The sequence below is a fragment of the Tachyglossus aculeatus genome, chromosome X1 (assembly GCF_015852505.1).
Source record: "Tachyglossus aculeatus isolate mTacAcu1 chromosome X1, mTacAcu1.pri, whole genome shotgun sequence".
Taxonomy (NCBI): domain Eukaryota; kingdom Metazoa; phylum Chordata; class Mammalia; order Monotremata; family Tachyglossidae; genus Tachyglossus; species Tachyglossus aculeatus.
In genome coordinates, this window is record NC_052101.1 from 15,859,970 (window position 1) to 15,883,337 (window position 23,368).

Here is a 23,368-nt window from a genome sequence, read left to right on the forward strand (position 1 = left end):
CCAAGCCTGGGCTCTTTCCACTGAGCCACGCTGCTTCTCAGTGCCTGGCACATATTAAGAGCTTAACAAATACAATTAATATTATCTGTTACCGAATTGTAGTTTCCAAGCGCTTAGTCCAGTGCTCTGCACCCAGTAAGAGCTCAATAAATATGACTGAATGAACGAATCTATAATTCTATTGATCTATTTTGATGGTATTGATGCCTGTCTACTTGTTTTGTTGTCAGTCTCCCCCTTCTAAACTGTGAGCCCGTTGTGGTGTAGGGACTGTCTCTCTCTGTTGCCAAATTGTCTTTATTGCTGAATTGTACTTTCCAAACGCTCAGTTCAGTGCTCCGAACCCAGTAAGCGCTGGATAAATACGATTGAATGACTGAATCTATAATTCTATTGATCTATTCTGATGGTATTGATGTCTGTCTACTCGTTTTACTGTCTGTTTCCCCCTTCTAGCCTGGGAGCCCATTGTGGGGCACGGACTGTTTCTTTTTGTTGCCGAATTGTCCTCTCCCAAGTGCTTAGTCCAGTGCTCCACACACAGTAAGCGCTCAATAAATACAACTGAATGAATAAATATTAATGATGTGTATATATCTATAATTCTATTAATCTATTTTGATGGCACTGACGCCTGTCTACTTGTTTTGTTGTCTGTCTCCCCCTTCTAGACTGTGAGCCCGTTGTGGTGTAGGGACCGTCTCTGTTGCCAAATTGTCTTTATTGCTGAACTGTACTTTCTAAGCGCTTAGTCCAGCGCTCCGCACACAGTAAATATATATGTATATATGTATATGTTTGTACATATTTATAACTCTATTTATTTAATTTGTACATATCTATTCTATTTATTTTATTTTGTTAGTACGTTTGGTTTTGTTCTCTGTCTCCCCCTTTTAGACTGTGAGCCCACTGTTGGGTAGGGACTGTCTCTATATGTTGCCAATTTGTACTTCCCAAGCGCTTAATACAGTGCTCTGCACATAGTAAGCGCTCAATAAATACGATTGATGATGATGATGAGTAAATGCTCGATAAATACGATTGAATGAATCTATAATTGTATTGATCTGTTCTGATGGTATTGACACCTATTTGTTTTGTTGTTGGTCTCCCCCTTCTAAACTGCGAGCCTAGTGTGGGGCAGGGACCGTCTCTATATGTTGCCGACTTGTACTTCCCAAGAGCTTAGTCCAGTGCTCTGCACACAGTAGCCGCTCAATAAATACGACCGAATGAATGAATATTAACGATGTCTATGTATCTATAATTCTACTGATCTATTTTGATGGTATTGACGCCTACTTGTGCTTTGCTGTCTGTCTCCCCCTTCTAGACTGTGAGCCCGTTGAGGTGTAGGGACCATCTTTATATGTTGCCAAATTGCCTTTATTGCTGAATTGTACTTTCCAAGCGCTTAGTCCAGGGCTCCGCACCCAGTAACCGTTCAATAAATACGACTACAGGAAGGACTGAATGCAGGAAGGAAAGAAGGGATGTTGTAGAAGGGATGTTACAGAAGCAGTGTGGCTCAGTGGAAAGAGCCCGGGCTTTGGAGTCAGAGGTCATGGGTTCTAATCCCGGCTCTGCCAACTGTCAGGTGTGTGACTTTGGGCAAGTCACTTCACTGGGCCTTAGTTCCCTCATCTGTAAAATGGGGACTGAGACTGTGAGTCCCACGTGGGAAAACCTGATCACCTTGTATCCCCCCCAGCGCTTAGAACAAATGCTATTCTATTTATTTTGTTAATGATGTGCATATAGCTTCAATTGTCAGCTGTGTGACTTTGGGCAAGTCACTTCACTTCTCTGGGCCTCAGTACCCTCATCTGTAAAATGGGGATTAAGACTGTGAGCCCCCCATGGGACAACCTGATCACCTTGTAAACTCCCCAGTGCTTAGAACAGTGCTTTGCACATAGTAAGCGCTTAATAAATGCCATTAAAAAAAAATTATATTTGTTCTGACGATTTTGACACCTGTCTCCATTTTTGGTTTTGTTGAGTGCCTCCCCCTTCTAGCCTGTGAGACCGTTGTTGGGTAGGGACGGTCTCTATATGGTGCCGACTTGCGCTTCCCAAGCGCTTAGTCCAGTGCTCTGCACACAGTAAGCACTCAATAAATACGATTGAATGAATGAATTCTATTTGTTCTGATGGTTTTGACCCCTGTCTGCTTGTTGTGTTTTGTTGTCTGTCTCCCCCTTCTAGCCTGTGAGCCCGTTGTTGGGTAGGGACCGTCTCTATATGTTCATTCAGTCATTCAATAGTATTTATTGAGCGCTTACTGTGTGCAGAGCACTGGACTAAGCGCTTGGGAAGTACAAGTTGGCAACATATAGAGACGGTCCCTACCCAACAACGGGCTCACAGTCTCGAAGTCCAGAAGTCATAGCCTATATGTTGCCAACTTGTCCTTCCCAAGCGCTTAGTCCAGTGCTCTGCACACAGGAAGCGCTCAATAATAATAATAATAATAATGGAATTTATTAAGCGCTTACTATGTGCAAAGCACTGTTCTAAGCACTGGGGAGGTTACAAGGTGATCAGGCTGTCCCCTGGGAGGCTCATAGTCTTCATCCCCATTTTAAAGATGAAGGAACTGAGGCACAGAGAAGTTAACTGACTTGCCCAAAGTCACAGCATGGCTCAGTGGAAAGAGCCCGGGCTTTGGAGTCAGAGGTCATGGGTTCAAATCCCGGATCCGCCAATTGTTAGTTGTGTGACTTCGGGCAAGTCACTTCACTTCTCTGGGCCTCAGTTCCCTCATCTGTAAAATGGGGATGAAGACTGTGAGCCCCGCGTGGGACAACCTGATCACCTTGTCACCTCCCCAGCACTTAGAACAGTGCTTTGCACATAGTATGCGCTTAATAAATGCCATTATCATTATTGTTGGTGCAGAGGGTGGTCTTGTACATATTTACTATTCTATTTATTTTATTTTGTTAATACGTTTTGTTCTGTTGTCTGTTTCCCCCTTCTAGACCGAGCCCGCTGTTGGGTAGAGACCATCTCTATCTGTTGCCGACTTGTCCTTCCCAAGCACTTAGTCCAGTGCTCTGCACATAGGAAGCGCTCAATAAATACGATTGAATGAATGAATTCTATTTGTTCTGATGGTTTTGACCCCTGTCTACTTCTTGTGTTTTGTTGTCTGTCTCCCCTTTCCAGCCAGCGAGCCCGCTGTGGAGTAGGGACCGTCTCTATTTAGTTATCAACTTGTCCTTCATTCATTCAATCATATTTATTGAGCGCTTACTGTGTGCAGAGCACTGTACTATGCACTTGGGAAGTACAAGTTGGCAACATATAGAGACGGTCCCTACCCAACAGTGGGCTCACAGTCTAGAAGGGGGAGACAGAGAACAAAACAAAACATATTAACAAAATAAAATAAGTTGAATAAATATGTACAAGTAAAATAGAGTAATAAGTACGTACAAACATATATACATACATACAGGTGCTGTGGGGATGGGAAGGAGGTAATGTGGGGGGATGGAGAGGGGGAGGAGGGGGAGTAGTCCAGTACTCTGCACACAGGAAGCGCTCAATAAATACGATTGAATGAATGAATTCTATTTGTTCTGACAGTTTTGACCTCTGTCTACTCATGTTTTGTTGCCTGTCTCCCCCTTCTAGCCTGCGAACCCGCTGTTGGGTAGGGACTGTCTATAGAGTTGCCAACTTGTCCTTCCCAAGGGTTAGTCCCGTGCTCTGCGCACAGGAAGCGCTCAATAAATACGATTGAATGAATGAATTCTATTTGTTCTGATGGTTTTGACCCCTGTCTACTTATTGTGTTTTGTTGTCCGTCTCCCCCTTCTAGCCTGCTAGCCCGCTGTGGGGTAGGGACCGGCTCTATAGAGTGGCCGACTTGTCTTTCCCAAGCCCTTAGTCCAGTGCTCTGCGCACAGGAAGCGCTCAATAAATACGACTGAATGAATTCTATTTCATTCATTCAATCGTATTTATTGAGTGCTTATTGTGTGTTCTGACGGTTTTGACCCCTGTCTGCTTGTTGAGTTTTGTTGTCTGTCTCCCCTTTCTAGACTGTGAGCCTGCTGTAGGGTAGGGACCATCTCTATATAGTTGCCAACTTGTCCTTCCCAAGCGCTTAGTACAGTGCTCTGCACACAGTCAGCGCTCAATAAATACAATTGAATGAATGAATGTGCATATATCTCTAATTCTATTTATTCTGACGAATATTATTCTATTTATTTGACCCCTGTCTACATGTTTTGTTTTGTCGTCTGTCTCCCCCTTCTCGCCTGTGAGCCCGCTGTCAGGTAGGGACCGTCTCTATATAGTTGCCAACTTGTCCTTTCATCATCATCATCAATCGTATTTATTGAGCGCTTACTGTGTGCAGAGCACTGTACTAAGCGCTTGGGAAGTACAAGTTGGCAACATATAGAGACAGTCCCTACCCAACAGTAGGCTCACAGTCTAAAAGGGGGGAGACAGAGAACAAAACCAAACATACTAACAAAATAAAATAAATAGAATAGATATGTACAAGTAAAATAAATAAATAAATAAATAAATAAATAAATGAATGAATGAATAAAGAGTAATAAATATGTACAAGCATATATACATATATACAGGTGCTGTGGGGAAGGGAAGGAGGTAAGATGGGGGGGGATGGAGAGGACTTTAAGAAGTCCTGGCCGACGACTATTTCTGCATCAGATTTCCCTGGTCTTGAATGAGGTTTGTGTGAGTCTTGACTTCTTTCACCTGACACCCCATGTTCGAGCCGGGGACTCATGCAGATAGGACAAAAGTATGTCTTACCTTACTTATTACTCTATTTATTTATTTATTCGGCCCACGTCCTCCCCGGGCCTGGAATGCCCTCCCTCTGCCCATCCGCCAAGCTCGCTCTCTTCCTCCCTTCAAGGCCCTACTGAGAGCTCACCTCCTCCAGGAGGCCTTCCCACACTGAGCCCCTTCCTTCCTCTCCCCCTCGTCCCCCTCTCCATCCCACCTCCTTCCCTTCCCCACAGCACCTGTATATATGTATGTATGTTTGTACATATTTATTACTCTATTTATTTTCCTTGTACATATCTATTCTATTTATTTTATTTTGTTAGCATGTTTGGTTTTGTTCTCTGTCTCCCCCTTTTAGACTGTGAGCCCACTGTTGGGTAGGGACTGTCTCTAGATGTTGCCAACTTGTACTTCCCAAGCGCTTAGTACAGTGCTCTGCACACAGTAAGCTCAATAAGTACGATTGATTGATTGATTGAGAGCCCGCTGTTGGGTAGGGACTGTCTCTAGATGTTGCCAACCTGTACTTCCCAAGCGCTTAGCACGGTGCTCTGCACACAGTAAGCGCTCAATAAATACGATTGATTGATTGATTGAGAGCCCGCTGTTGGGTAGGGACTGTCTCTAGATGTTGCCAACTTGTACTTCCCAAGCGCTTAGTACGGCGCTCTGCACACAGTAAGCGCTCAATACAATTGATTGATTGATTGATTGAGAGCCCACTGTTGGGTAGGGACCATCTCTAGACGTTGCCAACTTAGAGATGCAGCGTGGCTCAGTGGAAAGAGCCCGGGCTTTGGAGTCAGAGGTCACGGGTTCAAATCCTGACTCGGCCCCTTATCAGCTGTGTGACTTTGGGCAAGTCACTCAACTTCTCTGTGCCTCAGTGACCTCATCTGCAAAATGGGGATGAACTGAGAGCCCCCCGTGGGACAACCCGATCGCCTTGTAACCTCCCCAGCGCTTAGAACAGTGCTTTGCACACCGTAAGCGCTTAATAAATGTCATTAAAAAAAAAACTTGTACTTCCCAAGCGCTTAGTCTGGCACTCCGCACACAGTAAGCGCTCAATAAATACGATTGATTGATTGATTGAGAGCCCACTGCTGGGTAGGGACTGTCTCTAGATGTTGCCGACTTGTACTTTCCAAGCGCTTAGTACAGTGCTCTGCACAGAGTAAGCGCGCAATAAATATGATTGACTGAGAGCCCACTGTTGGGTAGGGACTGTCTCTCTATGTTGGCAACTTGTACTTCCCAAGCGCTTAGTACGGTGCTCTGCACACAGTAGACGATCAATAAATACGACTGACTGATTGATTGAGAGCCCACTGCTGGGTAGGGACTGTCTCTAGATGTTGCCGACTTGTACTTTCCAAGCGCTTAGCACGGTGCTCCGCACACAGTAAGCGCTCAATAAATATGATTGATTGATTGAGAGCCCACTGTTGGGTAGGGACTGTCTCTAGATGTTGCCAACTTAGAGAAGCAGCGTGGCTCAGTGGAAAGAGCCCGGGCTTTGGAGTCAGAGGTCACGGGTTCAAATCCCGGCTCGGCCACTTATCAGCTGTGTGACTTTGGGCAAGTCACTCAACTTCTCTGTGCCTCCGTTACCTCATCTGCAAAATGGGGATCAAGACTGTGAGCCCCCCCGTGGGACAACCTGATCGCCTTGTAACCTCCCCAGCACTTAGAACAGTGCTTTGCACACAGTAAGCGCTTAATAAATGCCATTAAAAAAAAAACTTGTACTTCCCGAGCGCTTAGTACAGTGCTCTGCACACTGTAAGCGCTCAATAAATATGATTGATTGATTGATTGAGAGCCCACTGCTGGGTAGGGACCGTCTCTAGATGTTGCCAACTTAGAGAAGCAGCATGGCTCAGTGGAAAGAGCCCGGGCTTTGGAGCCAGAGGTCACGGGTTCAAATCCCGGCTCGGCCACTTATCAGCTGTGTAACTTTGGACAAGTCACTCAGCTTCTCTGTGCCTCCGTTCCCTCATCTGTAAAATGGGAATGAAGACTGTGAGCCCCCTGTGGGACAACCTGATCGCCTTGTATCCTCCCCAGCACTTAGAACAGTGCTTTGCACACAGTAAGCGCTTAATAAATGCCATTAAAAAAAAACTTGTACTTCCCAAGTGCTTAGTCCAGTGCTCCGCACACAGTAAGCGCTCGATAAATACGATTGATTGATTGATTGATTGAGAGCCCATTGCTGGGTAGGGACTGTCTCTAGATGTTGCCAACTTGTACTTTCCAAGTGCTTAGCACGGTGCTCTGCACACAGTAAGCGCTCAATAAATACGATTGATTGATTGTGAGCCCACTGCTGGGTAGGGACTGTCTCTAGATGTTGCCAACTTGTACTTCCCAAGCGCTTAGTACGGTGCTCTGCACACAGTAAGCGCGCAATAAATACGATTGACTGATTGAGAGCCCACTGTTGGGTAGGGACTGTCTCTCTATGTTGGCAACTTGTACTTCCCAAGCGCTTAGTACGGTGCTCTGCACACAGTAGACGATCAATAAATACGATTGATTGATTGATTGAGAGCCCACTGTTGGGTAGGGACCATCTCTATATGTTGCCAACTTGTACTTCCCAAGCGCTTAGTACGGTGCTCTGCACACAGTAGGCGCTCAATAAATATGATTGATTGACTTATTGAGAGCTCACTGTGAGGTAGGGACTGTCTCTAGATGTTACCAATTTGTACTTCCCAAGTGCTTAGTACGGTCCTCTGCACACAGTAAGCGATCAATAAATACGATTGATTGATTGAGAGCCCACTGTTGGGTAGGGACTGTCTCTATATGTTGCCAACTTGTACTTCCGAAGCGCTTAGTACAGTGCTCTGCACACAGTAAGCGCTCAATAAATACGATTGATTGATTGATTGGTTGAGAGCCCACTGTTGGGTAGGGACTGTCTCTAGTTGTTGCCAGCTTGTCCTTCCCAAGCGCTTAGTGCGGTGCCCTGCACATAGTAAGCGCTCAATAAATACGATTGATTGACTGATTGATTGAGAGCCCACTGTTGGGTAGGGACTGTCTCTAGATGTTGCCAACTTGGACTTCCCAAGCGCTTAGTATGGTGCTCTGCACACAGTAAGCGCTCAATAAATACGATTGATTGATTGAGAGCCCGCTACTGGATACGGACCATCTCTAGATGTTGCCAACCTGGACTTCCGAAGCGCTTAGTACGGTGCTCTGACACAGTAAGCGCTCAATAAATACGATTGATTGATTGACTGATTGAGAGCCCACTGTTGGGTAGGGACCGTCTCTAGATGTTGCCAACCTATACTTCCCAAGCGCTTAGCAGGGTGCTCTGCACACAGCAGGCGCTCAATGAATATGATTGATTGACTGATTGAGAGCCCACTGTTGGGTAGGGACTGTCTCTAGATATTGACAATTTGTACTTCCCAAGCGCTTAGTCCAGTGCTCTGCACACAGTAAGCGCTCAATAAATACGATTGATTGATTGAGAGCCCACTGTTGGGTAGGGACTGTCTCTAGATGTTGCCAACCTGGACTTCCCAAGCGCTTAGTACGGTGCTCTGCACACAGTAGGCGCTCAATAAATATGATTGATTGACTGATTGAGAGCCCACTGTTGGGTAGGGACTGTCTCTAGATGTTGCCAACTTGTACTTCCCAAGCGCTTAGTCCGGTGCTCTGCACACAGTAAGCGCTCGATAAATACGATTGATGATGATGTTGCCGACTTGTACTTCCCAAGCGCTTAGTACGGTGCTCTGCACACAGTAGGCGCTCAATAAATACGATTGATTGATTGATTGAGAGCCCACTGTGGGGTAGGGACTGTCTCTAGATGTTGCCAACTTGTACTTCCCAAGCGCTTAGTACGGTGCTCTGCACACAGTAAGCGCTCAATAAATACGATTGATGATGATTGATGATGTTGCCGACTTGTACTTTCCAAGCGCTCCGCACACAGTAAGCGCTCAATAAATACGATCGATTGATTGATTGGGGGGGGGGGGGGAGGAAGGAAGGGGCTCCGCCTGGGGGGCGCTCAGTACATTAACTTCCATCTTCAACCGCTCACTCTCCACTGGTTCCTTCCCCTCTGCCTTCAAACATGCCCATGTCTCTCCCATCCTAAAAAAAACCCTCTCTTGACCCCACCTCACCTTCTAGTTATCGTCCCATATCCCTCCTACCATTCCTTTCCAAACTCCTTGAACGAGTTGTCTACACGCGCTGCCTAGAATTCCTCAACAACAACTCTCTCCTCGACCCCCTCCAGTCTGGCTTCCGTCCCCTTCATTCCACGGAAACTGCCCTCTCAAAGGTCACCAATGACCTCCTGCTTGCCAAATCCAACGGCTCATACTCTGTCCTAATCCTCCTCGACCTCTCAGCTGCCTTTGACACTGTGGACCACCCCCTTCTCCTCAACACGTTATCTGACCTTAGCTTCACAGACTCCGTCCTCTCCTGGTTCTCCTCTTATCTCTCCGGTCGTTCTTTCTCAGTCTCTTTTGCAGGCTCCTCCTCCCCCTCCCATCCTCTTACTGTGGGGGGTCCCCAAGGTTCAGTGCTTGGTCCCCTTCTGTTCTCAATCTACACTCACTCCCTTGGTGACCTCATTCGCTCCCACGGCTTCAACTATCATCTCTACGCTGATGACACCCAGATCTCCATCTCTGCCCCCGCTCTCTCCCCCTCCCTCCAGGCTCGCATCTCCTCCTGCCTTCAGGACATCTCCATCTGGATGTCCGCCCGCCACCTAAAGCTCAACATGTCGAAGACTGAGCTCCTTGTCTTCCCTCCCAAACCTTGTCCTCTCCCTGACTTTCCCATCTCTGTTGACGGCACTACCATCCTTCCCGTCTCACAAGCCCGCAACCTTGGTGTCATCCTCGACTCCGCTCTCTCATTCACCCCTCACATCCAAGCCGTCACCAAAACCTGCCGGTCTCAGCTCCGCAACATTGCCAAGATCCGCCCTTTCCTCTCCAACCAAACCGCTACCCTGCTAATTCAAGCTCTCATCCTATCCCGTCTGGACTACTGCACCAGCCTTCTCTCTGATCTCCCATCCTCGTGTCTCTCTCCACTTCAATCCATACTTCATGCTGCTGCCCGGATTATCTTTGTCCAGAAACGCTCTGGACATATTACTCCCCTCCTCAAAAACCTCCAATGGCTACCGATCAATCTGCGCATCAAGCAGAAACTCCTCACCCTGGGCTTCAAGGCTGTCCATCACCTCGCCCCCTCCTACCTCACCTCCCTTCTCTCCTTCTACTGCCCAGCCCGCACCCTCCGCTCCTCCACCGCTAATCTCCTCACCGTACCTCGCTCTCGCCTGTCCCGCCATCGACCCCCGGCCCACGTCATCCCCCGGGCCTGGAATGCCCCCATTCCCTCTGCCCATCCGCCAAGCTAGCTCTCTTCCTCCCTTCAAGGCCCTGCTGAGAGCTCACCTCCTCCAGGAGGCCTTCCCAGACTGAGCCCCTTCTTTCCTCTCCCCCTCGTCCCCCTCTCCATCCTCCCGTCTTACCTCCTTCCCTTCCCCACAGCACCTGTATATATGTATATATGGTTGTACATATTTATTACTCTATTTATCTATTTATTTATTTATTTTACTTGTACATTTCTATCCTACTTATTTTATTTTGTTGGTATGTTTGGTTCTGTTCTCTGTCTCCCCCTTTTAGACTGTGAGCCCACTGTTGGGTAGGGACTGTCTCTATGTGATGCCAATTTGTACTTCCCAAGCGCTTAGTACAGTGCTCTGCACATAGTAAGCGCTCAATAAATACGATTGATTGATAGGAGGGCCGGGGGGGGCGGCGTTTACCTTTGTCGTCCTCGTCGATGCGGAGGGCGACGGAGATGTGGTCGAAGGCCTGCTTGTGGAAGGCGCGGACCCGTTCGGCCTCCTCCCCCGCGCCTGAGGAGAAGGCGGAGGCTGAGGAGGAAGGGGAGGCTGCTGAGGCGGAGGGGGAGGCCCGGGCCTCCTCCCGGGCGCGGCCTCCCCTGTTGGCGGCCATGAGGAGCCGGGCGAGCCGCCGGCACAGCCAGCCGACCAGCAGCCCCACACGGAGGGCCACGAACCGCAGCAGGGCGAGGGCGATGGCGGCGGCGGCGGCGGCGGGGGGCCACCGGCCCGGACTCCTCCGCTTAGGCGGCGGGGGCGGCGGCGGCGGCGGCGGCGTTGGGGCGTCCGTCGGCCCTCCGCACCCTTTCTTCTTCTTCTTCCCCCCTCGTCCGCCCGGGGAATTCATTCACCGGCCCCGACGCCGCGGTCACCGCCGCCATAACCCGCCCCCTCCGACCGGCTGAGGAGAGAGGCTGAGGCGACGGGCCGCCCCCTCCTCACGAGCCGCCGCTAGCTCCTCCCTTCTCGCCCCGCCCACCGCGCGGCCTCGCGCGGGGCGCGCGCACGTCCTCCCGGCCGCGCGGCGCATGCGCGCACGTCGGGGTACCCGTGGCGCAAGCGCGCGCGCGCCCTCCCCTCCGCGCGGCGCATGCGCGCACGTCCTGTCGCCCGCGGCGCACGCGCGCGCACGCCCTCCCTTCCGCGCGGCGCATGCGCGCACCTCGGGGAGCCCGCGGCGCGCACGCGCACGTCCTGTCGCCCGCGGCGCTCGCCCTCCCTTCCGCGCGGCGCATGCGCGCACCTCGGGGAGCCCGCGGCGCGCACGCGCACGTCCTGTCGCCCGCGGCGCTCGCCCTCCCTCCCGCGCGGCGCATGCGCACACGTCGTGGTGCCCGCGGCGCGCACGCGCACGTCCTGTCGCCCGCGGCGCTCGCCCTCCCTTCCTCGCGGCGCATGCGTACACGTCGTGGTGCCCGCGGCGCGCACGCGCGCGTCCTGTCGCCCGCGGCGCTCGCCCTCCCTTCCGCGCGGCGCATGCGCACACGTCGTGGTGCCCGCGGCGCGCACGCGCACGTCCTGTCGCCCGCGGCGCTCGCCCTCCCTTCCGCGCGGCGCATGCGCACACGTCGGGGAGCCCGCGGCGCGCGCGCGCACGTCCCGTCGCCCGCGGCGCACGCGCACGCCCTCCCTCCCGCGCGGCGCATGCGCGCACGTCGTGGTGCCCGCGGCGCACGCGCGCATCCCAGGCTGAGCCACCTCCCGCTTCTCCCCCACTCCCCCTCATTCATTCATTCATTCACTCATTCCTTCGTTCGTTCGTTACCAGATGAGGTAACTGAGGCCCAGAGACGTTAAGTGACTCGCCCAAAGTCACACAGCTGACAATTGGCAGAGCTGGGATTTGAACCCATGACCTTCCTCCCTTCACGGCCCTACTGAGAGCTCACCTCCTCCAGGAGGCCTTCCCAGACTGAGCTCCTTCAATCAATCAATCAATCAATCGTATTTATTGAGCACTTACTATGTGCAGGGCACTGTACTAAGCGCTTGGGAAGTACAAATTGGCAACATATAGAGACAGTCCCTACCCAACAGTGGGCTCACAGTCTAAAAGGGGGAGACAGAGAACAAAACCAAACATACTAACAAAATAAAATAAATAGAATAGATATGTACAAATAAAATAAATAAATAAATAGAGTAAAAAATATGTACAAACATATATACGTATATACAGCCCCTTCCCTCCTCTCCCCCTCGTCCCCCCTCTCCATCCCCCCATCTTACCTCCTTCCCTTCCCCGCAGCACCTGTATATATGGATATATGCTTGTACATTTTTATTACTTTATATGTTGCGAACTTGTACTTCCCAAGCGCTTAGTACAGTGCTCTGCACATAGTAAGCGCTCAATAAATACGATTGATGATGATGATATTTATTTATTTATTTATTTTACTTGTACATATCTCTTCTATTTATTTTATTTTGTTAGTATGTTTGGTTTTGTTCTCCGTCTCCCCCTTTTAGACTGTGAGCCCACTGTTGGGTAGGGACTGTCTCTATATGTTGCCAACTTGGGCTTCCCAAGCGCTTAGTACCGTGCTCTGCACACAGTAAGCGCTCAATAAATACGATTGATGATGATATCTACTTGTATACAGGTGCAGTGGGGAAGGGAAGGAGGTAAGATGGGGGGGATGGAGAGGGGGAGAGGAGGGAAGGGGCTCAGTCTGGGAAGGCCTCCTGGAGGAGGTGAGCTCTCAGCAGGGCCTTGAAGGGAGGAAGAGAGCTAGCTTGGCGGATGGGCAGAGGGAGGCCATTCCAGGCCCGGGGGAGGACGTGGGCCGGGGGTCGATGGCGGGACAGGCGAGAACGAGGTACGGTTCTCTCCCCCTCCCCATCCCCCCCGCCTTACCTCCTTCCCCTCCCCACAGTACCTGTATATATGTTTGTACGTATTCATTACTCTACTTACTTATTTTACTTGTACAGATTCTATTTATTTTATTTTGTTAATATGGCTGGTTGTGTTGTCTCTCTCCCCCTTCTAGACTGTGAGCCCCCCGTGGGACAACCTCATCACCTTGTAACCTCCCCGGCGCTTAGAACAGTGCGCTTAATAAAATCAATCAATCAATCGTATTTATTGAGCGCTTACTGTGTGCACAGCACCGTACTAAGCGCTTGGGAGGTACAAGTCGGCAACACATAGAGACAGTCCCTACGCAACAGCGGGCTCATAGTCTAGAAGGGGGAGACAGAGAACAAAACCAAACATACTAACAAAATAAATAGAATAGAGATGTACAAGTAAAATAAATAAGTAAATAAATAGAGTAATAAATATGTACAAACACACGTACATCTATACAGGTGCTGTGGAGAAGGGAAGAAGTTAAGATGGGGGGCTATCAAAAAATAAAAAGTGACTTGCCCAAAGTCACCCAGCCGACGATTGGTGGCTAGATACACATGAACAAAATAGAGTAGTAAATGTGTACAAACAAAATAGAGTAATGAATATATAGAAATACAGACAAGTGATGTGGGGAGGGGAGGGGAGGGGAGGAGGAGAGGAAAAAGGTGAGGCCTTTGTTGACAGGAATCCGGGCCCCTTTCCGCCCTTTCAGCCTGCGGACTACAATTCCCAGCATTCAGTGCGGCCGTTCGGCCAACCTTACTCCCCCAAAAGGGAGCGTTGCCCTCTGGGAGTTGTAGTCCATCGGCCTGCCCCACTTCGCTGAGGGTCAGGACTTGTCTGTCCAGGAGTTAAGCTTGACGTGGGGGCAGTTAGTATCTAGTTTTTTTTAATTTTGATTTTATTCAGGTGCGAAGCCTGAATACCAGAGCGCACCCCTGTAAGTTTCTGACAAGTACCAGCGAAACTAGTAGAGTTTAGAGGAGGTTTGTGAGTTGAGGAAGAGCGAAGTATGAATCGAGTCATTGTTTTAGACTCTTTATTTGTAAGTTCTCTTAAGAGTCTTCTTCCAACTAATCGAGCCCTACCTTTTTCAAATCCTAACTTGCTTTCCGATTCAACCTCTGTATTGCTCAACCGCTTTCCATACACCACAGCTTCAAAAATCAATCCCTTCCCCACAGCACCTGTATATATGTATATATGTTTGTACATATTTGTTACTCTATTTATTTATTTTACTTGTACATATCTATTCTATTTATTTTATTTTGTTAGTACGTTTGGTTTTGTTCTCTGTCTCCCCCTTTTAGACTGTGAGCCCACTGTTGGGTAGGGACTGTCTCTATATGTTGCCAATTTGTACTTCCCAAGCGCTTAGTACAGTGCTCTGCACATAGTAAGCGCTCAATAAATACGATTGATGATGATGATGTTGGGTAGGGACTGTCTCTATATGTTGCCAATTTGTACTTCCCAAGTGCTTAGTACAGTGCTCTGCACATAGTAAGCGCTCAATAAATATGATTGATGATGATGAAGTGGAGCAAACGAGATGGCAGATCGGGGAAGCAGCGTGGCTCAGTGTGAAACGGTGTAATAATAATAAAAATAACGATGGCATTTATTAAGTGCTTACTCTGTGCAAAGCACTGTTCTAGGCGCTGGGGAGTTTACAAGGTGATCAGGTTGTCCCACATGGGGCTTACAGTCTTAATCCCCATTTTTCCCACGTGGGGCTCACAGTCTTCATCCCCATTTTACAGATGAGGGAACTGAGGCACAGAGAAGTTAAGTGACTTGTCCAAAGTCACACGGCTGACAAGTGGCGGAGTCGGGATTTGAACCCATGACCTCAGACTCCAAAGCCCGGGCTCTTTCCACAGTGCCACGCTGCTTCCCCGATCTGTCATCTATTTTATTTTGTTAATATGTTTGGTTTGGTTCTCTTGTCTCCCCCTTCTAGACTGTGAGCCCACTGTTGGGTAGGGACTGCCCCTATATGTCGCCAACTTGTACTTCCCAAGCGCTTAGTACAGTGCTCTGCACACGGTAAGCGCTCAATAAATACGATTGATTGATCTAGTTTGCTCCACTTGATTTTTCAAGCTGTGATGTATGGAAAGTGGTTGAGCAATACAGAGATTGAATTGGAAATTAGGATTTGAAGAAGGTATGGTTCTATTAGTTGGAAGAAGATTATATGAGAATTTACAAATAAGATGCAGTCTATCCCTCTGAATATCAGAGCTCACCTCTGTAAGTATCGGGTCACATTACTACCAGTTTCTGCAAATTCTGGGGTTTAGGATACGTTTGACTTCACCTGCTGGAGATGCTCCTTTTTTTCTGGAATTCAGGAATAGAAGTGAGGTAGGATATGTTTGACTTCACCTGCTGGAGATGCTCCTCTTTTTCTGGAATTCAGGAATGGAAGTGAGGTCTACTTTAGGTAGTATGGTAAATCAGGATGGGAACCTCATGAAAGGCAATTAGTTATAACCCATTGCATCCAGACCAATGCCAAATAAAGAATAATTGAGCCTTTATGATGAGTAGTGGCAATTAGCAGCATCTGGGGCCCTCTTTTGCTGTAATTTTTTTTTCTAATAACAGTAGGAGACATGCGGGAGGCAGGAAGCAAAAAGAATGTATTTTGGAGGATTTAATTAAATTGCGGGGGGGGTGGGGGGGAGGCAGGAGATTTACAGCATGAGATTGTAAATTCCTTGGGGATAGGGATCATGTTTATTCTTTTGTTCTCTACAAACACTCAGTTCACTGCTCTCCACAAAGTAGGTGCTAGATAAATATAATTGATTGAGGATAAGTACTGGAAAACTTATTTGTAAAAATCGGTTTTCTGTATGATTTATCTTACGTTAAGCCGCCGATAAGGTTTGGCAAGATGGATTCTGGCAAGTACCAGAGAAACTAGTAGAGTTTAGAGGAGGTTTGTTAGTTTAGGAAGAGTGAAGTATGAATCGAGCCATTGTTTTAGACTCACAGTGAGTGTGACACGGGGTGTAATTCGTCATCTGGCTTGTTCAACTTGATTTTTGAATCCGTGATGTATGGAAAGTGGTTGAGCGATGCAGAGATTGAATTAGAAAGCAAGTTAGGATTTGAAGAAGGTACGGTGCTGTTAGTTGAAAGAGGATTATATGAGAATTTGCCAATAGGATGTGATTAGAGAATTCTCCCCTTTTTAGACTGTGAGCCCACTGTTGGGTAGGGACTGTCTCTATATGTTGCCAATTTGTACTTCCCAAGCGCTTCGTACAGTGCTCTGCACATAGTAAGCGCTCAATAAATACGATTGATGATGATGATGATGATTAGAGAAGCAGCGTGGCTCAGTGGAATGAGCATGGGCTTGGGATTCAAAGGTCGTGGGTTCTAATCCAGGCTCCGCCACTTACCAGCTGTGTGACTATGGGCAAGTCACTTAACGTCTCTGAGCCTCAGTGACCTCATCTGTAAAATGAGGATGAAGACTGTGAGCCCCCCATGGGACAACCTGATTACCCTGTATCTCCCCCAGTGCTTAGATCAGTGCTTGGCACATAGTAAGCGCTTAACAAATACCAACATTATTATTATTATCTATCCCTCTAGAATGTAAGGTCGTTGTGGGCAGGGAATATATCAGCTAACTCTGTTGCGCTGTACTGTCCCAAATGCTTAGTACAGTGCTCTGCACTCAATAGACGCCACTGATTGATTGGTGTGTGGTATTTGTAACAGATCTTCAGATCAGAAACTCCTGGAGGGCAGAGACCTTACTTTCCTTTGAAACTTCTTACAGCACTAAACCACATAGCGTGCATTCTTAACTACCTAAATAATGTTGACTACAAGTAAAGGGAAAGCTGGAAAAGGTTCAGGGAAGAGTGACTGAAATAGTGAAAGGGTTGGAATAGGTCCTAAGAAGAAAGGTTGCAGGAATTTGAATTATACAGCCTGAAGAAGAGAGGGTTAAGGAATGACTTGTAGAAGAATACTTATCCATTGTTCTCCATGCTGACGGCTGAAAAAGAGGAATTATGCATAAATTACAGCAGAAGAGATTTCATGTGGACAAAGGAAGAACTTTTTGATTGTCATGATCCTAAAATCCTGGAAAAGACTAGCAAGGAAGTCTCCATCCTTGGAGATCTACTAGGTAACCATTAATTTGTCCTAAAATCCTGGAAAAGACTAGCAAGGAAGTCTCCATCCTTGGAGATCTACTAGGTAACCATTAATTTGTCCTGGGTGGTATAGTTATTCATCCCCTTCGGACCCCAGCGTCATAATAATAGTGATGGCATTTATTATGCGCTTACTATGTGCCAGGCACTGTTCTAATCGCTGAGGCGGTACAAGGTAATCGGGTGGTCCCACGTGGGGTTCACACTTTTAATCCCCATTTGACAGATGAGGTAACTGAGGCAAAGAGTCCCTCAAGGTCCTTTCCAGTTCTCACATCACCAGCGGAACTGATTATCTTGTATTTGCCCCAGCTCTTGGCATAGTGTTTGGCACATAGTAAGTGCTTAGTAAACACAATAACACATCAACTCACATGTACGGCGATATGAAAAAGGAAATGGAACTGAAAAATCAATTATTATGGGTTTGCCGTGTACGGAGCACTGTACTAAGCACTTGGGAGAGTACAATAAAGTACAGACAATCCCTGACCTCTAAAGGTTTACAATCTATGGCGGGGGAGACGGACATTAACATCAATTACAGGTAGAAGAAGGGTCCCCTCAAGGCCGCACCTGGAGAGTTTCCAGTAGAGAAGCAGCGTGGCTCAGTGGAAAGAGCCCGGGCTTTGGAGTCAGAGGTCATGGGTTCGAATCCCGACTCCGCCAACTGTCAGCTGTGTGGCTTTGGGCAAGTCACTTCACTTCTCTGGGCCTCAGTGACCTCATCTGCAAAATGGGGATGAAGACTGTGAGCCCCCCGTGGGACAACCTGATCACCCTGTATCCTCCCCAGCGCTTAGAACAGTGCTTTGCACATAGTAAGCGCTTAACAAATGCCAATTATTATTATTATTATTAGAGAAGGAGCATGGCTCAGTGGAAAGAGCCCGGGCTTTGGAGTCAGAGGTCATGGGTTCAAATCCCGGCTCCGCCAACTGTCAGCTGTGTGGCTTTGGGCAAGTCCCTTCACTCCTCTGCGCCTCAGTTCCCTCATCTGTAAAATGGGGGTGAAGACTGTGAGCCCCCCGTGGGACAACCTGATCACCTGATCACCCCCCAGTGCTTAGAACAGTGCTTTGCATATAGTAAGTGCTTAACAAATGCCAATTATTATTATTATTATTATTAGAGAAGAAGCATGGCTCAGTGGAAAGAGCCCGGGCTTTGGAGTCAGAGGTCATGGGTTCGAATCGTGGCTCCGCCAACTGTCAGCTGTGTGGCTTTGGGCAAGTCACTTCACTCCTCTGGGCCTCAGTGACCTCATCTGTAAAATGGGGATGAAGACTGTGAGCCCCCCGTGGGACAACCTGATCATCTTGTAACCCCCCAGCGCTTAGAACAGTGCTTTGCACATAGTAAGCGCTTAATAAATGCTATCATTATTATTATTATTATTACTCTACCAGTTTCGACTACGCGAGGGAGAGTCAAGTAGATGCCTATCCATTCCATTCCTAGCTTGGGCAGTAACTAAGCGAACAGAAAACAATCTGCTACAAGTCAAAATTTACCTGTGCTGGGCAGCAGCGGCTTGAGAGAGAGTCAAGGGCGGAGACTCATATTTATTGCGCCGAAGGAGACAATGGTAAAACACTTCTGTATTTTTCCCAAGAAAACTCAGTGGATCCAATAATAGAGCAGCAGCGTGGCTCGGTGGAAATAGCCCGGGCTTTGGAGTCAGAGGTCAAGGGTTCAAATCCACTTGTCAGCTGTGTGACTCTGGGCAAGTCACTTCACTTCTCTGGGCCTCAGTTATCTCATCTGTAAAATGGGGATTAAGACTGTGAGCCCCACGTGGGACAACCTGATCACCTTGTGTCCTCCCCAGCGCTTAGAACAGTGCTTTGCACATAGTAAGCGCTTAATAAATGCCATTTAAAAAAAAAAGTAAGCGCTTAACAAATACCATCATCATCATCATCATCATTACTATTGTTATTATTATTATTATTTTAGAACAGTGCCCAGCGCTTAGAATGGTGCTTGGCACCTAGTAACCGATAGTACAGTGCTCTGCACACAGGAAGCGCTCAATAAATATGACTGAATGAATTATTATTATTATTCTAGAACAGTGCTTGGCACCTATCAAGCGCTTAACAAATACTGTTATTATTATTATTCTAGAACAATGCCCAGCGCTTAGAACAGTGCTTGGCACCTAGTAAGCACTTAGCAAATACTATTATTATTATTCTTATTCTAGAACAGTGCCTAGCACTTAGTACAGTGCTTGGCACCTATCAAGCGCTTAACAAATATTCTTATTCTTACTAATCTAGAACAGTGTTCAGTGCTTAGAACAGCGCTTGGCACCTATCAAACGCTTAACAAATATTCTTATTCTTATTAATCTAGAACAGTGTTCAGCGCTTAGAACAGCGCTTGGCACCTATCAAACGCTTAACAAATATTCTTATTCTTATTATTATTAATCTAGAACAGTGCCTAGCGCTTAGAAGAGTGCTTGGCACCTATCAAGCACTTAACAAACATTCTTGTTACAAATTTATTCTTATTAATCTAGAACAGTGCTCAGCACTTAGAACAGCGCTTGGCACCTATTAAACGCTTAACAAATATTCTTATTCTCATTGATTTAGAACAGTGCCTAGCGCTTAGAAGAGTGCTTGGCACTTATCAAGCACTTAACAAACATTCTTGTTACAAATTTATTCTTACTAATCTAGAACAGTGCTCAGTGCTTAGAACAGTGCTTGGCACCTATCAAACGCTTAACAAATATTCTTATTCTTATCAATCTAGAACAGTGCCTAGTGCTTAGAACGGTGCTTGGCACCTATCAAGGGCTTAACAAATATTCTCATTCTTATTAATCTAGAAGAGCGTTCAGCACTTAGAACAGCACTTGACACCTATCAAACGCTTAACAAATATTCTCATTCTTCTTATTATTAATCTATAACAGTGCCTAGCGCTTAGAAGAGTGCTTGGCACCTATAAAGCACTTAACATTCTTGTTACAAATTTATTCTTATTAATCTAGAACAGTGCTCAGTGCTTAGTACAGTGCTTGGCACCTATCAAACGCTTAACAAATATTCTTATTCTTATTAATCTAGAACAGTGCTCAGTGCTTAGTACAGTGCTTGGCACCTATCAAACGCTTAACAAATATTCTAATTCATCTTATTATTAATCTAGAACAGTGCCTAGCGCTTAGAACAGTGCTTGGCACCTATCAAGCACTTAACAAACATTCTTGTTACAAATTTATTCTTATTAATCTAGAACAGTGCTCAGGGCTTAGAACAGTGCTTGGCACCTATCAAACGGTTAACAAATATTCTTATTCTTATTAATCTAGAACAGTGCCTAGCACTTAGAACAGTGCTTGGCACCTATCAAGCGCTTAACAAACATTCTTGTTACAAATTTATTCTTATTAATCTAGAACAGTGCTCAGCGCTTAGAACAATGCTTGGCACCTATCAAACGTTTAACAAATATTCTCATTCTTATTATTATTAATCTAGAACAGTGCCTAGTGCTTAGAACAGTGCTTGGCACCTATCAAGTGCTTAACAAATATTCTTATTAATCTAGAACAGTGCTCAGCGCTTAGAACAGTGCTTGGCACCTATCAAACGCTTAGCAAATATTCGTATTCTTATCAATCTAGAACAGTGCCTAGTGCTTAGGACAGTGCATGGCACCTATCAAGGGCTTAACAAATATTCTTATTCTTATTAATCTAGAACAGCGTTCAGCACTTAGAACAGCACTTGACACCTATCAAAGGCTTAACAAATATTCTCATTCTTCTTATTATTAATCTAGAACAGTGCCTAGCGCTTAGAAGAGTGCTTGGCACCTATAAAGCACTTAACATTCTTGTTACAAATTTATTCTTATTAATCTAGAACAGTGCTCAGTGCTTAGTACAGTGCTTGGCACCTATCAAACGCTTAACAAATATTCTAATTCATTTTATTATTAATCTAGAACAGTGCCTAGTGCTTAGAACAGTGCTTGGCACCTATCAAGCACTCAACAAACATTCTTGTTACAAATTTATTCTTATTAATCTAGAACAGTGCTTAGTGCTTAGAACAGTGCTTGGCACCTATCAAACGTTTAACAAATATTCTCATTATTATTATTATTAATCTAGAACAGTGCCTAGCGCTTCGAACAGTGCTTGGCACCTATCAAGCACTTAACAAACATTCTTGTTACAAATTTATCCTTATTAATCTAGAACAGTGCTCAGCGCTTAGAACAGTGCTTGGCACCTATCAAACGCTTAACAAATATTCTTATTAATCTAGAACAGTGCCTAGCGCTTAGAACAGTGCTTGGCACCTATCAAGCACTTAACATTCTTGTTACAAATTTCTTCATATTAATCTAGAACAGTGCTCAGCGCTTAGAACAGTGCTTGGCACCTATTAAACGCTTAACAAATATTCTCATTCTTATTAATCTAGAACAGTGCCTAGTGCTTAGAACAGTGCTTGGCACCTATCAAGCACTTAACATTCTTGTTACAAATTTATTCTTATTAATCTAGAACAGTGCTCAGCGCTTAGAACAGCGCTTGGCACCTATCAAACGCTTAACAAATATTCTCATTCTTCTTATTATTAATCTAGAGCAGTGCCTAGCGCTTAGAAGAGTGCTTGGCACCTATAAAGCACTTAACATTCTTGTTACAAATTTATTCTTATTAATCTAGAACAGTGCTCAGCGCTTAGAACAGCGCTTGGCACCTATCAAACGCTTAACAAATATTCTCATTCTTCTTATTATTAATCTAGAGCAGTGCCTAGCGCTTAGAAGAGTGCTTGGCACCTATAAAGCACTTAACATTCTTGTTACAAATTTATTCTTATTAATCTAGAACAGTGCTCAGCGCTTAGAACAGCGCTTGGCACCTATCAAACGCTTAACAAATATTCTCATTCTTCTTATTATTAATCTAGAGCAGTGCCTAGCGCTTAGAAGAGTGCTTGGCACCTATAAAGCACTTAACATTCTTGTTACAAATTTATTCTTATTAATATAGAACAGTGCTCAGTGCTTAGAACAGCGCTTGGCACCTATCAAACGCTTAACAAATATTCTCATTCTTCTTATTAATCTAGAACAGTGCCTAGCGCTTAGAACAGTGCTTGGCACCTATCAAGCACTTAACAAACATTCTTGTTACAAATTTATTCTTATTAATCTAGAACAGTGCTCAGCGCTTAGAACAGCGCTTGGCACCTATCAAACGCTTAACAAATATTCTCATTCTTCTTCTTCTTAATCTAGAACAGGGCCTAGCGCTTAGAACAGTGCTTGGTACCTATCAAGCACTTAACAAATATTCTTATTACAAATATTCTTATTCTTATTAATCTAGAATAGTGTTCAGGGCTTAGAACAGTGCATGACACCTATCAAATGCTTAACAAATATTCTCATTCTTCTTATTGTTAATCTAGACCAGTGCCTAGCGCTTTGAAGAGTGCTTGGCACTTATCAAGCACTTAACAAACATTCTTGTTACAAATTTATTCTTATTAATCTAGAACAGTGCTCAGCGCTTAGAACAGTGCTTGGCACCTATCAAATGCTTAACAAATATTCTTATTAATCTAGAACAGTGCCTAGCACTTGGAACAGTGCTTGGCACCTATCAAGCGCTTAACAAATATTCTTATTCTTACTAATCTAGAACAGTATTCAGTGCTTAGAACAGCACTTGACACCTATCAAACGCTTAACAAATATTCTCATTCTTCTTATAATTAATCTAGAACAGTGCCTAGCGCTTAGAAGAGTGCTTGGCACCTATAAAGCACTTAACATTCTTGTTACAAATTTATTCTTATTAATCTAGAACAGTGCTCAGTGCTTAGTACAGTGCTTGGCACCTATCAAACGCTTAACAAATATTCTAATTCATCTTATTATTAATCTAGAACAGTGCCTAGCGCTTAGAACAGTGCTTGGCACCTATCAAGCACTCAACAAACATTGTTGTTACAAATTTATTCTTATTAATCTAGAACAGTGCTCAGTGCTTAGAACAGTGCTTGGCACCTATCAAACGTTTAACAAATATTCTCATTATTATTATTATTAATCTAG

General features: G+C 46.0%; 1 protein-coding gene across 4 annotated transcripts in view; it reads right to left on the bottom strand.

Moving 5' to 3' along the window:
- The window catches only part of SPAST (spastin), a 66,166-nt gene extending 55,057 nt beyond the window's left edge, over positions 1–11,109 (bottom strand). For all 4 annotated transcript variants that reach the window (XM_038772422.1, XM_038772420.1, XM_038772421.1 and 1 more), the window contains exon 1: positions 10,631–11,109. In XM_038772422.1, coding sequence (XP_038628350.1) covers positions 10,631–11,057 — 427 coding nt within the window. In that variant the 5' untranslated portion in view covers positions 11,058–11,109. The remainder of the gene's footprint in view (positions 1–10,630) is intronic.
- Positions 11,110–23,368: the final 12,259 nt, after the last annotated feature.